At 35.6% G+C, this 24,490-nt stretch overlaps 1 protein-coding gene and 1 long non-coding RNA gene across 3 annotated transcripts in view; one reads left to right on the top strand and one right to left on the bottom strand.

Moving 5' to 3' along the window:
* Positions 1 to 24,490, top strand: part of Obp73a (Odorant-binding protein 73a) — a 69,690-nt gene that overhangs the window by 4,732 nt on the left and 40,468 nt on the right. The window contains exon 2 of the mRNA XM_069845700.1: positions 6,449 to 6,539. Coding sequence (XP_069701801.1) covers positions 6,449 to 6,539 — 91 coding nt within the window. The remainder of the gene's footprint in view (positions 1 to 6,448; positions 6,540 to 24,490) is intronic.
* LOC138713528 (uncharacterized) lies at positions 21,642 to 23,172 on the bottom strand. 2 transcript variants are annotated; one of them, XR_011335885.1, is made up of 4 exons: positions 22,498 to 23,172; positions 22,197 to 22,411; positions 22,012 to 22,086; positions 21,642 to 21,716 (listed from the first exon to the last, which is right to left on the bottom strand). It is a non-coding gene; the product is annotated as an uncharacterized lncRNA (long non-coding RNA). The 2 variants fall into 2 exon arrangements; XR_011335886.1 differs by lacking the exon at positions 21,642 to 21,716 and adding an exon at positions 21,827 to 21,901.

Genomic DNA, 24,490 nt, shown 5'->3' with positions numbered 1-24,490 from the left:
GACCTATAAACCAGAATGGAGGTATCGTGTGCTTAGCACGATGATCCCCCAAGCCGTTATAGCTGACTTTCGCAACCGGATTTCGCTATCTATCGTAGCTATCCAAATGCATCGCGATGCTTGATGGGCACCGGTCTCATACACTGGCCGAAATTTCATGAGAAAATTTCTTCCCCCATGAGGACCCGAACCAGCGCGCATTCCATAACGCGAGTCCTAGGCACGATGCCTTAGACCACGACGCCACGGCGTGGGAATTTACTTTCTATTTTCGTCAATTTTATCAACTACGATACCGTACTAAATACACAGAGTAATTCACGAAGTTTGCTCTGCATTTCAGAAACGTAGGCTATGTCTCTATTCATTCTGAGCGAGTAAAAAAGTGAGGGATTAATTTTGAATCCCTATAATTGCGTGAAACGTTTATGTTATTCGTGATTGTTATTGTGAGCATGGTTGGGATTGTAAGGATCTCTGGAATTGTAAACGAAATTTTGGTAGGCTATTGCTTTTCATTTCTGTCTTTATACTCCGGCATTTAAATTTAACAAGGCGTAGCCTTTTCGTTGATTACTTCGTAATCGCTTCCTCATTCCATAAGGCCTAATCTCGAGGCAATAATGTAATATTGATAGTTGAAACCAATCACACATCCATATGACGCCAATAAATTGTTTGAAATTGCAAATACAAAAAATAATATCATGTCATCACAAAGAACTGGATTCGTTTAAAAATCAATACCACAGTTAAGTACTTTATACGAGTAATTATACTATTTCTTTCTTTATACTCCCCGCATTTATTAATCGTCCCATTTCTAATATAAAATGAATTCGTTATGATGTCGCATTCGTTTGTTTCCCTTTATGTTTTATCGTGGTAGGCTGAATTCGAAACTACATCGTTTCAAACACATCATAATTTCAGTCATCCAAGACGCACCTTATTAACAGAAAGTGTGACAAAATTTCTCGACTGTCTAGCATATAAACGTTTCATGTTAAAATATAATGTGAATATTGCTCTATTTTCCAAAGATCATTATGTGAAAGCAATTGAAATCTTAAGAAAAGATGTACATCAGGAAATTTGCTAAATAGGAGACAAAAAAGAAATGTAAGGTTCATAACTTATAGAAACATTATCTCATTAAATTAGAAATGCAGAACGTTGAAAACATTATACCACAGTCTAGTATATACAGTCACGAAGCTTGAGTTAATGAGGGTACTAGAAACCATAGACTGTGCAGGTACTATTTCGCATTGTCTGTGATGAGGCGGCAGTAGTTATCCTAGTGGTTAGCAACTATCTGTGGATGCATATTTACTACGTATTGAGCTTCGTGACTTTATATACTAGACTGTGATTATACCTTGAATGTTTACATCATTTTTGTATATGTCAGCCTAAAGAATTATCGCTATTTTATTCCATAGAACATAAAAGTAATATATGGTGAGTGGAAAGTTTGCATCTGGTAAAGTATGTCCTCCCTGAGCAAGGTGGCGTTTATGGAAAGATTGAAAGAACTCCACTTCTCGTCTTTGACTTTACGCGGCTGGCCGCAATACAGAACCGTGCGGATGAAACAGCTGATCGTATTGCACGTCAGTGAAAACAATAAAACTGAAAGTCTACTCTACTCTACACGTCTACACCAGTCGTCGGCAAAAGTCAACGTAGGTGACGTCATATGAAACGCAGCCCGCCTTACAAGACGAGGGGCGGTAGAAAGCAGTAGGCTCTGGGGAGGAGAGGACTGAACCTCACCCGTATAATCTGGAAATAATTAACCAAACTACGTTGAAATCTGGTTCTCAATCATAAGTTGCAATTTGTAATTGCTCAAATAAATGTTGGTCCGTCAATCGGGAGCGCGCTTTACATTTAAAGTATTTAATTTTTTTGTTGTTTTATATTGTTCACATATATATGTCGAGTCGAAAATATAAATAAACCTAGACCAAAATAACCAAAGGAGTGGATATTTTGAATTGCAGTGAATTTTTGGGAAATTTTTAAATCTGAGCAATTTTCCCTTTTTTAGGCTTCTTTACAAAGTTTCAAAATTGTATAATATCAAAAAATAATATTCAGCAATGCTTTTTTCTTAATCAGTATTAATATTATGGCAAAGTACACGTGACAATAGATTTTTCTGTAATGCCTCTTTATGGTGGTAATATGAAACCCTAGTTGTTTAGAATATAACAAACATATCGTCGTTGTTCTTGCAATAAATCCTATGTGACATATTTATCGATTTTAAGATTTTTGCACTATTAAATAACTGAAATAGTGATACAGCAAATAATAAAATCTCCTATTTGTAATTATATTTCTTTCTTTCGAAAATGTAAGAATCACAGTCGCCTATGTACGGCTGCCATAGGACGAATAAATAACCTAAGATAAATAAATTATATCACTGACACCACAAATCAATATTTTATTATGTTAAACTACTTAAGTATATTTACATTCAAAATGCAACAACATCACTATTCAAAATCAAGTGTTTAAGTCCTACTGAAAAATGGTATATTTTGCACTGCAGGAACAACGACGATATTACATTTTCTTCCTGTGCACAACAAAAGAGTTTCTCTTCCCATTCTTCTACAAATATTAGTTTCGCTAGAGTCTTTACGTTTAATAGTTTGGAAACAGACATCCTGATCGCCAGTTACAACTACTTGTCTATGTACTCTCCCTCTGGAGCTGCCCCTGCAAAAGTAAGTGCCGCTTGCTGCAAGAAACACTATGATTGAAGCTGGTGTCGCTGCTAGCACACAAACAGTTGCTTGTTCGTTGCAGTGTGGTTAGTTTTGTATGTAGAGATAAGTATTCCTTCCGTTTGTAACCAGAACTTCGTTAATCTATTGTACAGAAGTCTGGCTTATAGTGATGTACTGTATACCTATTCGGAATAATATCTATATTCGTAAGAACATTATTTTAATGAAAATAATTATATCAGGATTAATCTAAGTGAGCAAACTTCGTAAATTTTCCTGCGGGTTTAGTTTTTATCAATCTGATATTAATTTATTGATTTATAATATTAGGCTTATACACTTTTAAACATTATTTTACAGGTATTATACTTTTTTATTTTAATGTTTCCTTTTCAAAGTTTGTGTCCAAGTTTCAGAGCAATAAAAATAATATTTTCCGCTCTACTTCTGAAGAAATTAACCTGTGTATTTTTCCGTATATTTAACTTTATTATTATAGTACAAATTTAGGAAGAGAACATTGTGGTACACGCAAAATCGATTTCGAGTTTTTTCTGGAAATAAACATTTTCAGCATCCTTCATACCGGAAAAGTAATTTTTGCCTTTCCATCTGTCTCTGTATACCTATTTTGCTTTAACTTAACGACTTGAAAGTAACCTAAAATTATTCAAAGTAGAAAAAAAGATAGAGATGGTCATTTGAGTTGTGTGGAAAATTAAATAATCGTAAAGGTAGCAAGAGATAAGTTTCCAATTGGAAATATGACTGTTGTGGATGTAGATAACTTTATTCACGCACTTTATGGACATTCACATTCGAAGTATTTCTCATCAGGATGCTGTCAGCTGGAAATAGTCCTCATAAAAAGATTTTTCCGTCCTTTCTGCAATATGCTGTAATATCTTTCTGTATTAATAGAACCTATATCAAAGAAAAACTGAATATCCCCCGGAATAAGGGTATATGGTCCATGGTTTGTGTACGTATTTATACCCTTATTCCGGGGGTATTTAACTTACTTTCTACACGGGAAAACATGGTGTTAAGTCAGGTAGCATGTCCATGGTTGAAGGCACCTTCTCGCCTAACTTGACAAAATGTTATTCACACATTATATTCACAATACTGATATGATGTATTAGTCATTGCCATTATAACTAGGGCCGTGACATCAGTATATTTGTATTAGTTTGAGGTGAACGTACGACGCAGGACAGAATGTAGTCGGCATTTCAAGTGCAGGCAGCGGAAGCGAATTTGACACACGCCTAAGCAAGCACGTTCCGCGTTTTGTATACGATTATTGCGTATTATAAAATCAATCATTGTATATAAGGGTTAATATCGGAAAGGTCTAAAATGCTGGTGAGGTTGAGAAATCATACTTAAATTGTGGTAAAAAATAAATTTGAAAATATGTTTTTTTATTTTTTTTTTTTTAGAGTTTTGCATTAGAGCTTTAGAATGCCGAAAAGATATAAGGCGTACAATTTTGCTTCCCCTATATTTAACTGTTACATTAATTTATTTATCACATCTATTCCGTACCTTACTTTTCTTACATGTTGTTTGCCTGGTTTCGGTTCCTGCTGCAATAAACAACAACATTCATTTTCAAAGTTTCAAATGAAAATGACCGCCGAGTGTCGGATAATATAACCTTGTATGTGGAAAAACTGCGTTCAACATCGGCTGAACCAAGGGCGCATATGTAAAATATTTCACGTCATCCATTTCCCCCGTTAAAGTAAGTACAGTGCATATCCCTTTCAGTCCTTCGGTAAAAAATCTTGGCATTCACATGGATAATAATCTCAACTGGGACATGCAAATCACAGAAACCTGCAGAAAAGTATACTCTATTATCCATGTGCTAAAAAGGATAAATGTTCATCTTCCCTCTTGCTTAAAAAAGTCCCTTGTGCAGGCCCTTGTATTTCCCTATTTTGACTATGCTGACATTTTACTGACTGACCTTTCCAGTTACAACAAAACGAAACTTCAACGTGCTCATAATTTGTGTGTACGTTTTGTAAGCAATGTTCGTAAATATGATCACATTACCCCATCCCTGGAAGCAATAGGTTGGCTTAAACTAGATAAGAAAAGAAATTTACATTCACTTCTCCTTCTCTTCGAAATCTTGAACTCTTCTATTCCTTCGTACCTGTCGTCTCGCTTCACTTACCTTTCTTCCCACCACAATCTGAACACACGCTCTCGCCATGAAACAATACTAACAATACCATCCCATCGCACCTCCTCATACTCATCCTCTTTCACAATAGCCCTGCCAAGACTCTGGAATTCGTTACCTGCTGGCATCAGGGACTGTCGAAATAAAATTCAATTCAAACGCAAACTTACTAGGCACTTGGTCAGTAATTGAGACTCGTTCAGACATGGTTTCTTGTAAATAGTTCTCTTAATCTATCACAAAATATTTCAATATCCGGTAATTTCATCACTATAGAATTTTGTTATTGTAGGTTTAATTTGTAATTTAGTAAATACAAAAATATTCTTTGTTCTTAACTTCTATGATAAAATGTCTAGTTTTCATTAATCAGGTATTCTTGTCGTACTTTAATTTTTATTGTAATTGTAATTGTAAATTTAATATTAATTGTAATCTTATTGTTCATGTTATAGTTGTAATCCCCTGGTAGAGGGGCAGAGAAGGCCTGACGGCCTTATCTCTACCAGGTTAAATAAATAAATACTAAATACTACTAAATACATCAAGTTTATAACAATCACACTTGTCATCTGACAAAACATTTGCAATTTTGCATAATGTATTGAAACCACAGTTTTTTTGTATTACTATGTTTATTTTCGCACACACCTTTTTGCTTATATCATCATACGCCATGTACGTTTTCGGCTTTCCAAAACTGTAATGCAAAACTCTAAATTAAAAAAAAAAAAAAGAAAAAAAAAACATCTTTTCAGACTTATGTTTTACTACATTTGTGACAATTTAAGTATGATTTCCAAGAATTATTCTCAACCTCAACATTTTAGATCTTTCCGATGTTAACCCTTATACACAATAATTGTATTGTCTTGATTTAATAATACGCAATAATCGTATACAAAACACGGAACGTGCTTGCTTCCGCTGCCTGTACTTGAAACACGTCGACTACATTCTGTCCAGCATCGTATGTTCATCTTCAAACTAATACAAATTTAGGCCTACCGATGTCACTGCCCTAATTATAACATACTTCACGTAAGCTAACGTAGTTCATACTACCACGGTACCACGCTAGTAGCTTGATCCCATGTCGTCAATGAACAAAGTGAAGATATTGTTACTTGTACTCACATCAGATTCTGGGATACAATGCACAACACCGCTGACAACCGTTGGTAGAGGAAATTACAGACTCTTCGATAGTCTAGCTGCAGAAGATGCTGTGTCACTTCGAAACAACAGCGATATATATATATATATATATATATATATATATATATATATATATTACACATGATGAAGATAAGTGCAGCAGGTATTCAGGAAGTGCATTCTAGCTTTCATGTCAAAAGCTTCTGTCGCTTACCCCGTAAGTGTTTTACATGGATGGCTGTTCAATTGAGAAGAGGATGTTCACGTTTCGTGACTCAGCACAATGCGGCAGGCATTCTCATCTCTGACGTTTGCTAATTGGTTGTCTTTTGTTACCGAGCAGAAGAGATGCCAGTCCCCCGCCATAGCGCCTCAACGCATCGAGAAAGTCATAGCAGAATGCCAGGACGAAATCAAGTTGGCCATCCTGCAAGGTAAGTACTCACACCAAATAACAATTGCAGCTTTCCCCTTGAACTATTTGTAAACATGATACTTCATTATAAAGAGCGGCAGATGGGATGAGATTTCACAGTTCAGATATGTTTGAAATAAAGAACACTTTACACAGAAATGATTCAAGTTAGAAATATTTCCCTATTTAACATTAGAGTTCAGAAATATTTCCAATTATAAATCTTACGGGTCACAAATATTTCTAATTACAAACTTTACAATTCAGAAATAATTCCAATTAGAAGCCTTACAGTTCACAAATATTTCCAATTTGGAACTTTATTAGAATTCATAAATATTTCCAATAGTTAACGTTGAATTTAAAAAAAATAGTACACAAAGCCACAGGTCAGAAATATTTCTAATTATAAACCTTACAATTCATAAATATTTCTAATTAGAAGCCTTACAATTCACAAATATTTCCAATTTGAAACTATTAGAGTTCATAAATATTTCCAATAGTTAAAGTTGTACGGTAGTTTAAAAAAATAATACACAATGACACAGATCAGAAATATTTCCAGTATGTGAAGTCATAGTTCAGAAATATTTTAATATTTAGCGTCATAGTTCATGAAAACCTTCCACCATGCAACGTCATAGTTCAGAAATCTTTCCACTATGCCATGTCATAGTTAAGAAATACACTATTTACAGTATGGGACTTTTTTCTCTCTTTTACGGAGAAGGGACCCAAAGGGTTACACTTTAGCCTGAGGCTTATTGTGCTTACCATTCCTGTTCTGTGAATGATATTTGTAGCCGAACGGTTGCGCTTTTGTACAAGTACGGCACGTCGTACCGTAAACTTAACCCGGTTATGGTATGGATGATAATGATGATGATAATATGTGACTTCATGATAGCTAAATGAGTACGAAGTCCAACACCGAAAGTTATCCAGCAATTCTGCTTCAATTGGTTGAGGGAGAAACCCCAACTAGGTATAACATGTCCCAACCAGGATTTGAGCCCGTCCCACTCGTTTCACTATCAGACATGCTAACTTAGTCCAGGAAATAATATTTCCTGTATGAGACGTTATAATTCCAATATATAACATCAAAGTTCAAAAATATTTTCAGTGTGGGACATCATAAATCAGAAATATTTGTATAAATTTAGTCGCCATGAAAGCAATCGATTGCTGGATTGTATGATTTGACATCACATCGAAAACAATATTTGCTTTCGCCACAATACTGTTACTGCTCGCTGTGATGCAGTTTTCTGTGCAAAACCCCGAGGACCAAGATTAGATTTCCAATAGAGAAATGGAGATTATGTCCCTTTCGTCTGGACTTGATAAGTATTTCATATCGTGTGTTCGCCATGTTGACAACATAACTAGGGAGTTCACCCACTTGTGATTGAATAAGTTGATTCAAAATCCTAACAGTGAGGACTAATCTACTCAAACTCGAGCTTTGGAGGTAGATAATTATAAACTCCTAGGGACGAGAAGGTCAATTCCAAAAGAAACACAAAGGTGTTAATATTTAACTTAATACAAAAGACCAGACATAACGCATACAAAGTTTTGCAAAAGAAATAAGAAGGAAAGGGTAATCGAAAGGAACCAGAAACAGGCTCAGTGTGAATTCTTAGCATGACTTAGAAATGAAGCGAGATAACTCTGTTTCAGCTTCATGGCACGCAAAAGCCTATTCCTGCTTAAAAGAGTTTCAGACAAATTTACTAGTCAGCCGTTTTCCGTCCCCATTTTTTAGATATGTTTGCGGACCCACGTTTCGATTCAGACTGTACGTTTCAGTGTGGTGAAGTCCTGTGAGACTGCAGAACGTTTGACGATCAAAACGGAAAGTGAAGTGAAAAATATAAGGCCGGGAAAAATAATAGAAAGGTTGCAGTCAGTGTATTTGAGACTGCATAGCGAACGAGTCCTTCACATTAAAAACACGTAATCTGTCTGAAGTGATTTCAGGGATCTTATCGTCCTCGGTGGTCTGTGATTACATGAAAATAGTTGAATCCGAGGTTCGCTGGTTGAAACACGAGGACGTTGAATTTAAAGGGTGATATAATCTTGAAAATATTTTTTTTCTTCTGAGAAGAAAGTAAAGCTGTGGATTTCGTGTCGTAGATTTTCGGCACATATAACAATCTAGTAGGCTAAAGGGCTCCAGGAAAAAGTGATGGGGGATTCATGGGAGTCTTATAATTTGGGTGAAACGCTTATGCAGTTCGTGATTGTTATTGTGAACTTGGATAGGATTGCGGGGAATTTTGATATTTGGAATTAAAGTTTGATATTTCTTTTTATTTCTGTCTTTATATTTCTCATATTTACATTTAACAAGGCGAAGCCTTCTCGTTAATTACTTCATAATTGCTTCCTCATTCCATGACAACAATGCAATTGATAGCTGAAACGATTCACAATCAATGTGACATCAGCGAATTGTTTGAAAATGTAATGAATAATAATAATAATAATAATAATAATAATAATAATAATAATAATAATAATATGTTGTTGCATAGATTTAGAATCATTTCCATTGAAATAAATTTTTCAGGGAACAAAGAAACTCAATATGCTTGCAATAAAGAGTACTGAAATGAATATTCGTATGATTAAAAATACAGGTTTAGAGTCGGACTTGGGATATTATTTTTTGCAGGTTGGAAGCCTATGTAAAACACATTTGTGAGGTAAAAAGTTAAATTCTATACATTTTGGACTTGAGATGTTTGTCAATTCAGGTCTTCAATTATACTATATTAAGTTAACTATTTCTCTCTCTATACTCCCCACATTTATTAATCACCCCTATTTGTGTACGAATCATAATTAATTTATTATGGAGTCGCGTTAATTTGTCTCTCCTTCATGCTTCATCACGGCTGGCTGGATTAAAAAATCCTTTATTTTAAGAGCATCTTAATTTAAGTAATCTAAGGCCTACTGTAATTTATGACGTGACCGTATTAACAGAAAGTATGACAAGATGTCTCGAATGTCAAGCGCGGAAACGTTTCATGTTAAAATTAGCCATTTCTCATTCACGCTGAATTTTGACGCTAAATAATCTCTGCGGTTGAAAAGATTGTTAAATTTAACACTGCTACGTGCTGCTCCCATGAGTTTATTCTGTCCACACATTCCGGGCTTCTGAAGACAATGAATACAGCGGAGCAAAAGATCGAGTCCTGAGTCAGAACAGTAAGTTCTCAACTCTCACTATTATATTGGAGAATGAAACGGACTCCAAATCAAGCTTCGCTCGAACAACAATGTGCCTCTCACTGGCATCCAGAGCAGCGAGCTCTGCTCTACTTCTGCTCGCACTCTCACCGGCGTTTAACATTCGTGTCCACAAAGTGACCAATGCAGAACTCCTCTCCATATTAATTTGAATTGCATTTCGGGAGGGAGGCACTACGACCCAGCACTGGGAACCTTTCAGAACTATTGCGCTAATCATCAAGTTAGACGCATTCCCAAACCCATACCGGCTGACTACACTAAAGGCTGGTCCACAATAAATCGGGAACGCAAAACTACAACGAGAACGGAAAATGTGTTAACATCAATATATTATTTTAAATGTGAGCGTTCACTATTAACGAGAAGCTTATCGGAGCCAGGGAACGGGAACGTGAAGGTTGGCGAAGTTTTAACTTTGCCGTTATCGTTTCCGATCACAGCTTACTATATTCACCCCGTTGTCATCATCAAGCTATTTAGTCGTCGTATATTTTGTAGCAAGGAGACTGTGACATAATTTCTTCTTCATCTCTGTTTCTAACTAACTCAGAAGTTCACTTTCAATATAGGCTGTATGTGACCAGCTACCACTTGAATTGAATTCTTAAACATTCCGTGCCATACATTTAGAAGTTTGTTAACCTGTGTTCATGTTGGCTGGGTTGTACTCATGAGAAAATTCCATTGGTCAGTTATACAGAAATAACTTCAGAATGTGTAATATCGACTTTACATATCGTTATTGACATACATATTGATATGCATAGCCGTTGCCGTTCTCGGTTTATTGTGAATCAAAAATCTTCACGTTAACGTCCTCCGCTTCCCGTTCTCATTCTGGTTCTCTATCCCGGTATTTTGTGGTCCAGCCTTAAGGTTCGTTGCGTACTCAGCTTTCGAGCAGGCAACCCCATTCGTGCCTAAGTCGTGCGTCCCCAGCCGGATTCGGGGAATACTATGGAATTTTGACGGAATGGAGAAATTAATGTTAACGGGATGATGTACAGTAGATGTCTAATATGAGGAGCGGGAGAATCCTGAGAAATACTATAGCTAGACTCGAACTCGGACCACCTCAGGTTGAACATCTGGTCATTCAGCCGCAGTAGGGTTACATTTCAACCTAACTTACTACTTAAAATATGAGATCACTCATGTGGTGGCTACGTAAGTACAATGAACATTGCGGGGATGGAGGGATTCTGGCCTGTAGCCTGTAAGTGGCGCATTGCTCTACTTCCAGAGTTGAATTTTGACGTGGGTATGAATGGTCAATTAATATTTTTAAATCCTCTTATTCGAGAATCTAAGTAGTGAGGAAAGTGGTCAATAGGCTTGTAGTTCACATTATATTTTGTTTCATACAGTGTCGCATTTTACTTGTTTACCTTGATCAAATTGGTCTCGAAAGTAGAACTTTATGGTACTATTTTACTTTACTGGACTCAACTTCCAAAGCCTTCAAATTCCAATTCCAATAATAGATTCAGTAAACAATTTGAATTAATGCATCCTAAACAATTTCAATTGCCTTTAAAACAACGCTCATGGCATTCTTGATAGTATGTGTGTGTATTTATTCACACTGCAAATGGGTAAATATCCGCTGGCAGTGGTAACTAATTACACCCAATAATGACAATTAATAATAAATAAATAATAATAATAATAAAGTACAATTAATACTACTATTACTATAATAATAATAATAATAATAATAATAATAATAATAATAATAATAATAATAATAATAATAATAATAATAATAATAATAATAACAAGGAGTACCCTAAATTAAATGAAGCACGATCACTTAAGATAACAATACAAGTAAATCTAATTTGTATCTTAACCCTAAGTTCGAACTTAAACCCACGGGTTACATATATGTTTATACATACACAAGTAGGCCTACCTTTCAGCACTACACTCATTTCGATCTCAACTCACTCACTGCACTGGAAATACGTCACATTTCACTAACACTATCCTGATCACACTAACACTTCAAAAACATTTCACTTTTCAAATACTTCGCATTACCAATATAAACTATAAAACTTCACGGATACAAACACACTTTACTGACATAACACACTTCTTCACTGATACAATACATCAAATAACAAAACATAATTTCACCCTTATTATTCCGTAGAATCGTACTTACTATATTAACTTCAAAATCGCTAGGCTAGACCTTATTGCAAGCTATTTTAGCATGTTCACTATAACTCGCACTCTTTCACTGTAAGTCAATCTCTTTTCTCTGCCACTGTAATTCTCAGAATTTTCTTTGAAGCTCACTGCACTTTCACTACAACTCACTGCACAGTGCACACCCAATAAAAATCATTGGAGATTCACTATGTTTCTCTGCTTACTCACTATATTTGTAAAGCAACAAAATAGTGTGCATAATATACTACCGTCTATTTTTGGTTATTGGTAAAACCTTTAATAAGTCTGCAGGTAGAGCATTCCAGTCCCTGATAGTACGATTGAGAGAAGAAAACATTCCAGTGTCCGTCCTTTGTCTTCTTTCTCTCAATTTATGTGAGTGGTCGTTCCTTGAAGAGTAATTTGGCGGCTGCAACCTATTTTTTTCTCTCTTCAAGCAGGCTCACTTCTGTAGACTATGTTTTGAACATTGCGCATAATCGAATTCGCGTTCTTCTATCCGTGAGTGTGTTCCATTTTAATGTTAAATTATTACGGCAACGCTTGAGAGCCCGTCTTTTTAATCTTTTCCAATGTTTTAATATGTTTTAATTTGTAAGGATCCCAACCTGCAGCACCATATTCCATTACTGGACGAACAACTGACTTATATGCAATCTACTTGGATTTATCAGAGCCTTTTCTTAGAACCCTCCATCCTTTACCCGCTGTGTCAGTAACATGTTCCTCACAACCGAGATCGTTGCTAAAAGTTATTCCTAGATATTTAAATTTGTTAACTTCCGAACGGTTTCACCCCCTAACGTATACAATGCGATTATTGTATCTCCTTTTCTTGTAAAACTGACGGCTTTGCTATTTAGAGAATTTATTTTTATTTTGTTGGCCATTGCCCAATCATTTATTCTATTGAGATCATTCTGAAGAAGAGTAGTATCTTCATGACTTTTTTTTCCCCTGTATACGATTCAGTCATCCGCGAATAAGTGAACTCTGGACAAGATGTTAACTGGCAGAGCATTTACAAAAGCCAGAAATAGAAAGGCCCCAAGACGCTCTCCTGTGAGACTCCGAAAGTAATTTCAATTGGGCTCGATAATTCCTCTCTCACTCGTACTCTATGAGTGCGATAAGTTAAAAATCCCTTGATCCACTGGAGTACTCTGAAGTCAACCCCCGTTGATTGTAGTTTAACCAACGATATGTCGTGTGGATTACATCGAATGCGCGTGAAAAGTCAATAATAACTGCATCTACTTGGCTATTTGAATCTATTCCGTCTGCTAAATCCTGACATAGAGTTACTAATTGACTCTCACATGAGTAGCCCTCCCAAAACCCATGCTGACAATTATGTAACTAATTTTAATTATTCCAATGCTGCCTTAGATATGCTGAAATCAAGTGTTCCATCTGTTTGCAAACCACAGAAGTGAGGCTGTCTGGTCTGTAATTTTTTGTCTGTGTATACAGAAAACCCACAAGAACAACAACAACAACACACAACACAAACAAGCTGCATTCCGAACAATGGTACACAGACTACTCAACATACCAATGAACCAACAGGATTACAACGAAGAACTAAACACAATCAAATACATAGCACAAGAAAACGGATACAACCCCAACATAATAGACAACATAATACGTAAGAAAGAACAAAACCACAAAAAACAGAAGAATACAACACAAACACAAGAACACAAAAAATACATCACACTAACATACGAAAACAAAAACACACATAAAATTGCAACCTCATTCAAGAAATTAAACTACAACATCGCATACACAACAAATAACACTCTACAAAAACATCTCAACACACAAACAACACAAACAAACAAATATCACCACACAGGCGTATACAAACTCAAATGTAACACCTGCAGCAACTTCTACATAGGACAGACAGGCAGATCATTTCAAACACGTTACAAAGAACACATGACAGCCATAAAAAATTACAAAACACCTCAACATATGCAGAACACATCACAAATGCCAACCACACCTACAGAGACATCAACATAGACATGGAAATACTGCACATCCAACCAAAAAGCCAGAAACTCAACACACTAGAACAATATGAAATATATAGACACACGAAAACACACCCCAACGATATTCTCAACATACAACTCAATTTCAAAACACATACACTTTTTGACTCTACACTACGAACGCACCCACACAGGAAACAAGAGGCGCCAAGACCAACAACGACCAGTTCCGAAGATGACCGAAAATAGGTCAATAGGTCGAAACATGTTAACAAGATACGTTAATATTTAACACAAGAAAGTACTTATCATACATATTTTTATTTATTACTCAAAACATTATTATTCATTACATAAAACATTTATACTGGGAAAAAAATTGTACTCTTTTAATTTATGATTGGATAACAATTAACATTAATAAATTACAGAAATTAAAACTATATTTTGTGAAAACAATCAGATCTCTGTTATATCATTCTTCATGAAAGGCCAATCTCACTTGATGTTATATGTGGAGGATGTCTACTTCGAATATGACGCGGATTAGATACCACTTTGCGTACCTTCTGTTTTGGTGTATTTTCTTGGTTATTTCTGAAATTAATAGTTACATATATATTTTTTGTTGTTATTTGGCTATTATAATTTCAATGTCGCTTGTATTAGGCCTACTTAAATGTATTTATATATTTTATGTTGTTTATATTGTGAATTTTATTAGTAACAACAATGTAATTTATTCGCCACAACAATAATTCCTTTCTAGAATTCGCCTTAAACGCTCTCGTCAACAATTGGATTTTCACTTAACACAGTATTCGTTATAGCACTCCACCGACGACAATGACAATTTACTTGGACTAGTACGAACAACAATGAACTGTTAATCTTAACTAATATTTACAAAGCACTATTTACAAATCAGAACTATCAGTTCTCAGTTCACAGTTCTTCTAGCTCAGTCTCTCGAGTTCACAGTATCTCGAACCACAGACCTCCAGAGACAGTTCACGGTACTCGAACTCAGGTCCCTCCAACTGCGGTCCACTGCACTCGAACTCAGGTCCCTCCAACTGCGGTCCACTGCACTCGAACTCAGGCCTTCGGATGCTGACGCAGATGCGGACGCACACTCGAGCCGAACTCCGGTACACAAGGCTGGCTTGCTTGCTCTGTTCACTGGCTTACTGACTGAACTAATCATGAATGACTGGCCGAGTTCGCTGGCGCTTCTTCTTTTATAGCAAAATCATAGTTGCGAGAATTTTCTACAGGTGTGTAGAGAATTATCTGGATATCTCCACTTCGACGCACTTCTGGAAGAGTCGGGAAGTTCCGTTCCCCATTCACTGCGTTAAGTAGCAGCTGCGCGCGCAGCCTCCCCTCGCGTGTAGGCCCCTTTCCCCACTACTCCGCCGCACGCCGTCCCTACGTGCTCCGCGCGATCTGCTTTCTTGCGGGACGCTGGTCGTGAGTTCGAATCTCACGTCGCTGTCACAATATTATATTACATTTTAAAATTAAACAAATAACTACACAATTAAACATTCTGGTTTAAGAAGCAGTTTCCTGGAAGTGAAGGTAGACATGAAATTATTATTGACGAATAAAAAATGTATACTGTAATGAGGGTTTGTAAATGTTATGAACACATGAAAAAAAGGCTAAGTGGAAAACGAAGGGATTGAATATAATAATCATCCTACGTATTGTTTGGCTGTCCTATATATACGCGAAACTTTCTTCATTGTGTAAATTTTTGTCCATCGCATTGCTATTGTTGACATTATAGCTCTGTGAAGCAGTAAGTCACCTAATTGAAGAAATTTGCTGAGATGCTGAAAATTTTTTACTGAAGTCAAGCCTTCTTTTCAAATGCTGCCTGTTTGTCCTTTCCTTCCTCTTCATTAAAAAAACTTCAATTGTAATTAACTTTGTGGTCAACTTCACTCTGTTTCCTTATTATAAAACAAAAACCAACATTTGTCTTATTTCAGGGATATAACGGTGAGCAGATAATTTAATGGTAAAGAAACCATATTCTTGGAAGGAAATTCACTGTAAAATTATAAATTGTTTAATGCACAGTTTTAATTTGTAATAGCTTATCGAACCTCACTAATTGCATTGTAGATCACATGTTACGACTGAGGTTAGGTTCATTACATAATATAATAATTACGTTCCTGGGATTGTTTCTTCATTATTTTCATTATCGATGAAGTAGGAGGAATGTAATCTTCAGGATAGTCAACAAGGAACGCATTGTCAGAACTTTGATGTCACACTTTCATTATTCTGATAGCTGTTTCTAATAGAAAAAAGTACAGGTATACTGATATTTGTTTTATATTATCAATAATCTGAACATATTACTCATATAATAACAATATTACTAATAAAATATATCATGCTTAGCTGTGTATAACACGGATTAAATTCCTGGATTTCTGCGAGAACTCTGTCACATTGCTAGTTCGTTCATTTTTCAACAAATGATGCTGAAATATATTTATAAGCTAGACAGTATTATGAAGAGTGATTACAATGAAAAACACATTTTTTCCAATTTTGTTAGTTAGAACCTTGTCAAACCAAGGCCACAAGTAGTAGTAGTTACGTAAATAATCTCTGATACTTACTTGTTCCAAGGTCCCTTGCTCACATACATTTAGTTTAATATCATTGTTCCCTGCATGGTTACCAAGTTTTCAGAATGTTAATACGGGACGAGATGAGGTCGAGCCTCGAGGTGTGATGTTTATCGAAAGAAAAGTGCACTTAATTTGAGAGAACCCCATATGCAAACCATGTCATATTATTGGCATAATTTTGTACATATCCAAAATCAATCACATTGAATTAACAAGTAGCTTATTTTATTATAATTTTATTACATTGAATTTATATAAAAACAATTGATATGGTTTCGTGCTACTTAAGTTATTAAAAAAATAACTGATTTCTAATAAAAAGTACACCTTTTATAAACTAAATGTAGTTTTATCATACTTCTGTATAGTAACAAAATACGAGTATATTACTCGTATCATTACTGATATTTTGTTCCTTTCTTTTTTAGCAAAGCTAGCAGAGTAGAATATGCCTTAATTGCTTAAAAAAAGATAATTATAATTATAATTTAACTTAACTTGGACCTCAACTTTTGTGAGATCTGCGGAATATCTGTTCCTTTTTTCCTTCATCATAATTTTCTTAACTGACATAAATCAGAAGCGTGCAAAAACAATGCCGTGTGCATTACTTATCACTTGATATTCTTTCATTTTATCTGTAATGCGATTATTTAACATGTGATATGATACTCGTACAGTAAGAAAATACATGGAGTATTATAAGAAAATTAATAAAAATGGCCATTCTTTTACTAGTCTGTAAATATGGAATTTTGGACGTCCCGTATGGGGTCAATAAAGGACAAAATTTTATAGTCTCGTATACGCTATGTACGAACAGCATTTCCAATTCCCTCGTTCCAATTCATTCTTAATGCCATGTTTTTATACCTCTGACTGAGGTTCTGGCCGATAGGCTCATCTACATACTCGTATTATCAGGCAGCACATCTCACTTGATGTGTCAGAGGAAGAACAATTTGTTGTGAACATCTCATGAAATATGTTGCTAGTCAGCGATGTACGCAAAGAAGGAAGAAAGGAATTGGCAACCTTAACCCATTATCTCCTGACTTAGTTGCCTCAAGAGTGATGTGATGTCTTAATGGTGTCATGAGGTTCCAACCGATCATCGGACTGTTGACTGAACATACATGTTTTTAGATTGATTGATACGTAAGGTAGCCATGCCGCCGTGTACAAAACAACGAACAGTAAAGTAGTTCATGCCTGTTGAGTAACGGTTAGAGCGTCTGGCCACAGTATAGAGAACATACAGTAGGGACAATTCTTTTCGGCACCTTTGATGTTGTTGGTACTAAAATCGAGCTCAGCAAGGTCTAGTTCTCAATGAATCCAACTATGTCGCTAGTATCGGCAGAGCTGACAGCTGAGCTAACGTTCAGCTGTTCAGATCACATTTAGACATGTTAAACTATTGTGGTTAAACTTTCATATGTAATAACTGTTGTACTCCTTCGTTATATAGCGATATTTGTTTTATAATGTACGTCTAATGAAAATTTACTTTTTCTTTTCAAGTTACATATAAAATTCCAGTGTTCATGATTGAAATAAAATAATATACTATTAGCGAAGTGCGTGCTGTTTTATTCTGTATCACAATATCCATTGCATTTTGTCTTGGATCACACTATGTTGTAAAATACATACACCAGGGAAACATTCAATAAATAAACAAGAATTCGGGTAGCTTGTAGCAATTAAAAATGTATGTTCACTGTATACCAGTACCTGATTGTAGGCCAAACTACGTACCTCGATATACAAAGTGGGCCTAATAATTATCTACCTTAACTATTATATGTAACTACATAATATTTAGTCCAAAACACAATTTACAGTAATAATACCAAAATACACACGACAATTTCAGTGTTCATCAACGAAATGAAATAAACTTTTAGCTAAGTGCTTATGTTTTATTCTGTATCTTCATATCCATTGCATTTCGTCTTGGATCATATGTTGCAAAACACATACACCAGGGAAACTGTCTTTACACTGGTTTATGTCGATTTGATTTTATTCTGTATGAATTATTGTAATGGGAGAAATACTTGTGTCTCTTTTCCCAAGCGAGCAGATGTTCCGTAAATTGTCAATAAATTATTGCAAAATGTTTGTGGAAACTAATGCCACTTTCCCCAAGCATTGCAGAATTGTAGGCCTAACTACCTGGGTGTACAAAGTGGGCCTAATAACACTGCGAACAAATTTTAACTTTTTTTTTCTGCGCTGATCATGTGATACATGTTTTTTTTATATAATTTGAGCCTCCTGAATACGAAAATGACAAAAACCGTTGTTGCTTACGGTTTTTGAGAAATTTTAGAATATATATCTATTCAAAATACTGCTTTATATAATAATAAGGTTAAATATTCACTGTTTAGAAGATTACAGCTTTCTTTTTCTGCATTTTCTTTTATACTGGACATGAAGTAAATCACGAGATAAAGTTCAACAATAGTCTGCTAGCATATTGGTACTCCACTGTCCTTGGTATTTTCTTTTTCTCCGTAGTTGAAATTTCTTGATGAAAGCGCTCATCATGCTCATCACTGAAATCGTCATAATTCTCGGGGAAAAAGTCAAGATGGGAGTGAAGGAAGTGAATTTTCAGGTATATGTTACAATCCATAGATGTTGATAGGGGTTGATGTATGATAGTAATTATTTACTTCAACTATTATAACACATAACTATGTATCCAAAACACAATTACAATACTAATACCAAAATACATACGACAGTTTCAATGTTCATCATTGAAATGAAATACTTCATTAAACAAGTGCTGACAGTTTTATAGGGAATCCACAACACATCTAATTATCCAATAGAACACAAACGTGCAGCATTTTGGTCCATGGTATACAAATTAATCAACATACAAATGACCCAACAATGAGGAAATTTACATTATCAAATACACAGCATAAGAGAATGGATACACTTCAACATAACAGACTACATCATAAAAAAAGACGAAACATTACCACTATTAATACTATGACCACAAGAAACAAACACCACACAAGAACACAAAAAAATACATCGCGCTAACATATGAAAATATAAATACACACAAGACTGCATCTTCTTTCAAAAATTATAATGTAATATTGCATACAGGCCAGAAAACACACCATGGAAACTTCTCTACATACAAGATAAATACTAATAATAATTTTATTATACATTTCAGTTAAATCTCTTTTAGGTTTTGATACATGTACTGATTCTCTCATAATACTGCTTTACTTGCTAATCCTGTTAAGGTGTTTTGTGACAGTGAATGATTTGTTTTTTTATCACCATATTTATAATCTTCTGTAACACTACCTCTAAGAGAAATTTTCATCGACATTGCAGCTACAAACTGTCGAACTTAAAACCTGAACTGCTAATTTCACTTTCATTTTTTCTGGATTTGTGGGATGCATATGTGAATCCGTTAATTTAGGAGCCAATCTGTTTGGCAATGCTTGGTCTTTGTTAAAAAATTCCACAATATATTGCCAAGAGGTCGTCTCCCCTCTGAAGTGAAAAGTGTTGGTTAGAAGATTATTTCTTGTCGCCTTCATAAGATGTGGAGTGTCAAACATATAAATTATTTCTTCATTCTGAACTAGAAATACTGGTTCATCCTTGAATAAGGTATTAGCTAGCTTAATGTTTGAGGCTCCCATGTCACTAATAACTATTCTAACTTTCAAACCAATAGCATTCACTTTTGAAATAACCGTGTACAGCAAATCTTTCAGTTTTGAGGCTGAACATGTATTATGAACAAAGAAATAGGCAAGAGGCTGATGCCAGTTGTAATATATACCTTTCAGCATGAACACCAAAACATTTAAAGCTGGCCTAAAACTTTTTCCTTCCCCCAAATCTTCAAATCCCACCACCTCATCTTTCCCTATGCAATAAAACAAATTAGATTTTATGGACATTTCATCTAAACAAAGGCAACAATTTCTATCAGCGTCACAAAATGTAAGAATCTTTTCTTTGAGAGCTTCAAAGATGAAATTGTTTAAGCCAGCTTTAAAATCTATACTTTCTGTGATCCTGTTCAAGGTTCTTTTCGTTGGCAATGTAAATATTTTGGACATACCTCTGTAAGCTTTAGGACCCATAAAATATATTTTCAAACAAGTGTTCAAAAATTCTTCAGAGTATCTTCTTTGATGGGGTGTCTTGTTATGAAGATCGGCCTGCTGTTTAACAAAATCAATACATTTTTTAGGGAGGAATTTCTCGCATAACACTTTAAAGTCTTCACATGTAACATCTGACAATACAGATTTCTCGTTATTGGTTTCAATTTGTTTTTCCATTTTCCTATTTTTTCTCTTTAAAGTACAGATGCTACGTTTTAGTTTTCGCTTTCTAGGGGTATTGGAACTGAGCACAGTTGGTGTTTGTGTGTTTACATTTGTCACTGATAATGAACATTCTTCAGATCTACTCCCTTTGTTGTATACATTCGAAGGTCCAGGTAGATCTACATCTAGAAATAAGAGATGAATTGTTATTTAGGTTAACTCACAGAAATGGAATTGTTTTCACCGACAAGTTTGTAAAAACTTTCACAATTGCCAAAAATTTATACTAACCGGAACGTGTAGGTTGTACTGCACTCTCTTGAAATTCTGGTACAATGCGGAATGGGCCAGTATGCGGTCCTCCATCTAGAAATAAGAGATGAATTAATTGTTATTTAGGTTAACTCACAGAAATGGAATTGTTTTCACCGGCATCTTTGTAAAAACTTTCACAATTGCCAAAAATATATACTGACCAGAACGTGTAGGTTGTACTGCACTCTCTTGAAATTCTGGTACAATGCGGAATGGGGCAGTATGCGGTCCTCCATCTAGAAATAAGAGATGAATTAATTGTTATTTAGGTTAACTCACAAAAATGGAATTGTTTTCACTGACAAGTTTGTAAAAACTTTCACAATTGCCAAAAATTTATACTAACCAGAACGTGTAGGTTGTACTGCACTCTCTTGAAATTCTGGTACAATGCGGAATGGGGCAGTATGCGGTCCTCCATCTAGAAATAAGAGATGAATTAATTGTTATTTAGGTTAACTCACAGAAATGGAATTGTTTTCACCGGCATCTTTGTAAAAACTTTCACAATTGCCAAAAATGTATACTAACCAGAATGTGTAGGTTGTACTGCACTCTCTTGAAATTCTGGTACAATGTGGAATGGGCCAGTATGCGGTCCTCCATCTAGAAATAAGAGATGAATTAATTGTTATTTAGGTTAACTCACAGAAATGGAATTGTTTTCACTGGCATCTTTGTTAAAACTTTCACAATTGCCAAAAATTTATACTAACCAGAACGTGTAGGTTGTACTGCACTCTCTTGAAATTCTGGTACAATGTGGAATGGGCCAGTATGCGGTCCTCCATCTAGAAATAAGAGATGAATTAATTGTTATTTAGGTTAACTCACAGAAATGGAATTGTTTTCACTGGCATCTTTGTTAAAACTTTCACAATTGCCAAAAATTAATACTAACCTGAACGTGCATGTTGTACTGAATTATTTCGAAATTCAGGTATGTTTAGCACTGGAACAGCATCTGCAGTTAATCGGGATACTTTGGAAGTGCCTTTTTTTGTAATCATTTCTTGTGGAAAATGTAAACTGCATACACTATACATTGAGCCATTAAGATCCCTCATAATCCGGAATAAGTATTCACAGCCACATGCTTGAACCCATATTTTACATCTGAAATTAAATTGAGTATGTATTAAATTGAGTGAAGAAGAAGTTCGTAATTTTTTTAAGATATGTGATCATCTCATTGTACTTACCTATCTCTGTCTTTTGGAAAACGAAATAAGCTTATATTTTGACTTAGGTTCCTTTTATTATTGCAACAAAATTTCACAGCGCAAATACCACCTCGTGTTGTTGTTTTCTGAGTATCCATTTTCTTTGAGATTGCTGCCACTTAATACCTGTGATCAGAGATAATCGGGAAATAATGTAGCTTAGGTTAATTTCGTTTCATTATTAGACAGCAGTGAGTAAGAATACAAAGGTTGTATGTCAATGAAAAACAAATGTTGTGAAGTGGCGAAATGGGTTTTATCTTGTCACAATGCTCTGTAGTTTTTATGAAGAGTGTTTTTGAAGTTATTTAACGACGCTGTTTCAACTACTAGGTTTTTTTAGCATCGATGGGATTGGTGATAGCGAGGTGGCATTTGACAAGACGAAGACAAGAATTCGCCATTTATTACCTGAATTCGCGTTGCAGTACGGAAACCTCAGAAAAAACCCAACAAGGTAATCAGTCCAAGCGGGGATCGAACCCACGCCCAAGCGCAACTCCGAATTTAACGGTTTCAGTTTGCGATGAAGAGTAAGTTACACCAAGACAAATCTGGCAGTACCAATAACACACACTTTTTTTACATTCTTTTTGTACATACAATCTTTGTGCTCTTAGCCATTATCATTATCTATCATTAATATTATGTCGCTAGGAAGTCAAAAGACTTATTGTTGACGTTCATGTTCGCACTTCACCGCAACGGACGCCATGATGTACTACGTTGTACTTGGATCAATTCTACCAACATAAGCCTCAAACAGTGACTTGAACGTTAGCGTCAATTAGTGAATATTTTCATGATGATTGCATACGGAAGTAATTATTATTATGGTTATATTGCCATTCCTTTGCCTTATGTCTTTCAAATTGTTAAAAGATGAGTAATGTAATGTTTTCAGTTAATATTAAATTATGCCAGCACTGTCGTACATGCAGATCCATCTGGTGGAGGTTTCAGATAATACACCCGGTTTTGTGACATGCGCACTCAGAATTTGTTCCCACGAAACAGCTTATATGTCCCTACTGTATGTTCTCTATACTGTGGTCTGGCCGTGAAACCAGGTGGCCGGGTTCGATTCCCGGTCGGGGCAAGTTACCTGGTTGAGGTTTTTTCCAGAGTTTTCCCTCAATCCAATATAAGCAAATGCTGGGTAGAGCTGAGACGAGATGTTATGGCACTAACCTGCGCGAAGTTTTTAATTGCCGGCCAGTAGGGTAGAGGAGTGGGTTGTTTGGGTTACGGTTCTCAAGCTCAGAGCGGCAGGCATATTCGTTTCATCTCTTTCTAAAAACATTCGTCTTATCTTAGTATCACCACTTTCCTACTCAACAGTCCGAAGGTACCTAACGGAATTACGCCCGCTATTCCATCCTAATATTCTTATTCTCCGTCCGAATCAGACGACTGATCTGTGCTGGAATCAGATGTCCCTAAGTTTATGGAAATGTTCTCCAAAATACTGTCCATCACGTGCTCACTTTCAATGTAATTTTCTTTACTTTCTTCACATAATCATACACTGATATCCATTTTTGGACGAAGCGATTGCAGAGTCGGCCTCTGCTTATGCGTAGCGTAGAAATTATGGATGAGTCTTCTTAAGACTTCCTCATCAAAACTGTCTACAGCTGCAACAATCTTCTTCTTCGGCTGTGATTTTTCCGGACTGGAGAAAGAATCTGCTGTTCCTGCCTCAATATTTTTCCCTTCGTTCCTGATTCTTGCCAAGGTTCGCTTTGAAATAGCAGTGGCAGCCAGTACTCTTGCACACACGCCTTTCAATGGAATTGATATTCCATTTACAGCCTCTTCTGACATGAATTTCCATACATTGTATGCTATTTCATGTCCTTGATTATGAACTACTCTATGATTTCACACCTTAGAAAATGCCATAATGAGGCGCTCAGAAGGACAATGTTTTCAGTATTAGCAATAGCAATAGTAGCAGAACGATCTGAAC

The sequence above is a fragment of the Periplaneta americana genome, chromosome 14, assembly GCF_040183065.1.
Source record: "Periplaneta americana isolate PAMFEO1 chromosome 14, P.americana_PAMFEO1_priV1, whole genome shotgun sequence".
Classification (NCBI taxonomy): Eukaryota; Metazoa; Arthropoda; class Insecta; order Blattodea; family Blattidae; genus Periplaneta; species Periplaneta americana.
This window is presented reverse-complemented; position numbering and strand designations above follow the sequence as displayed.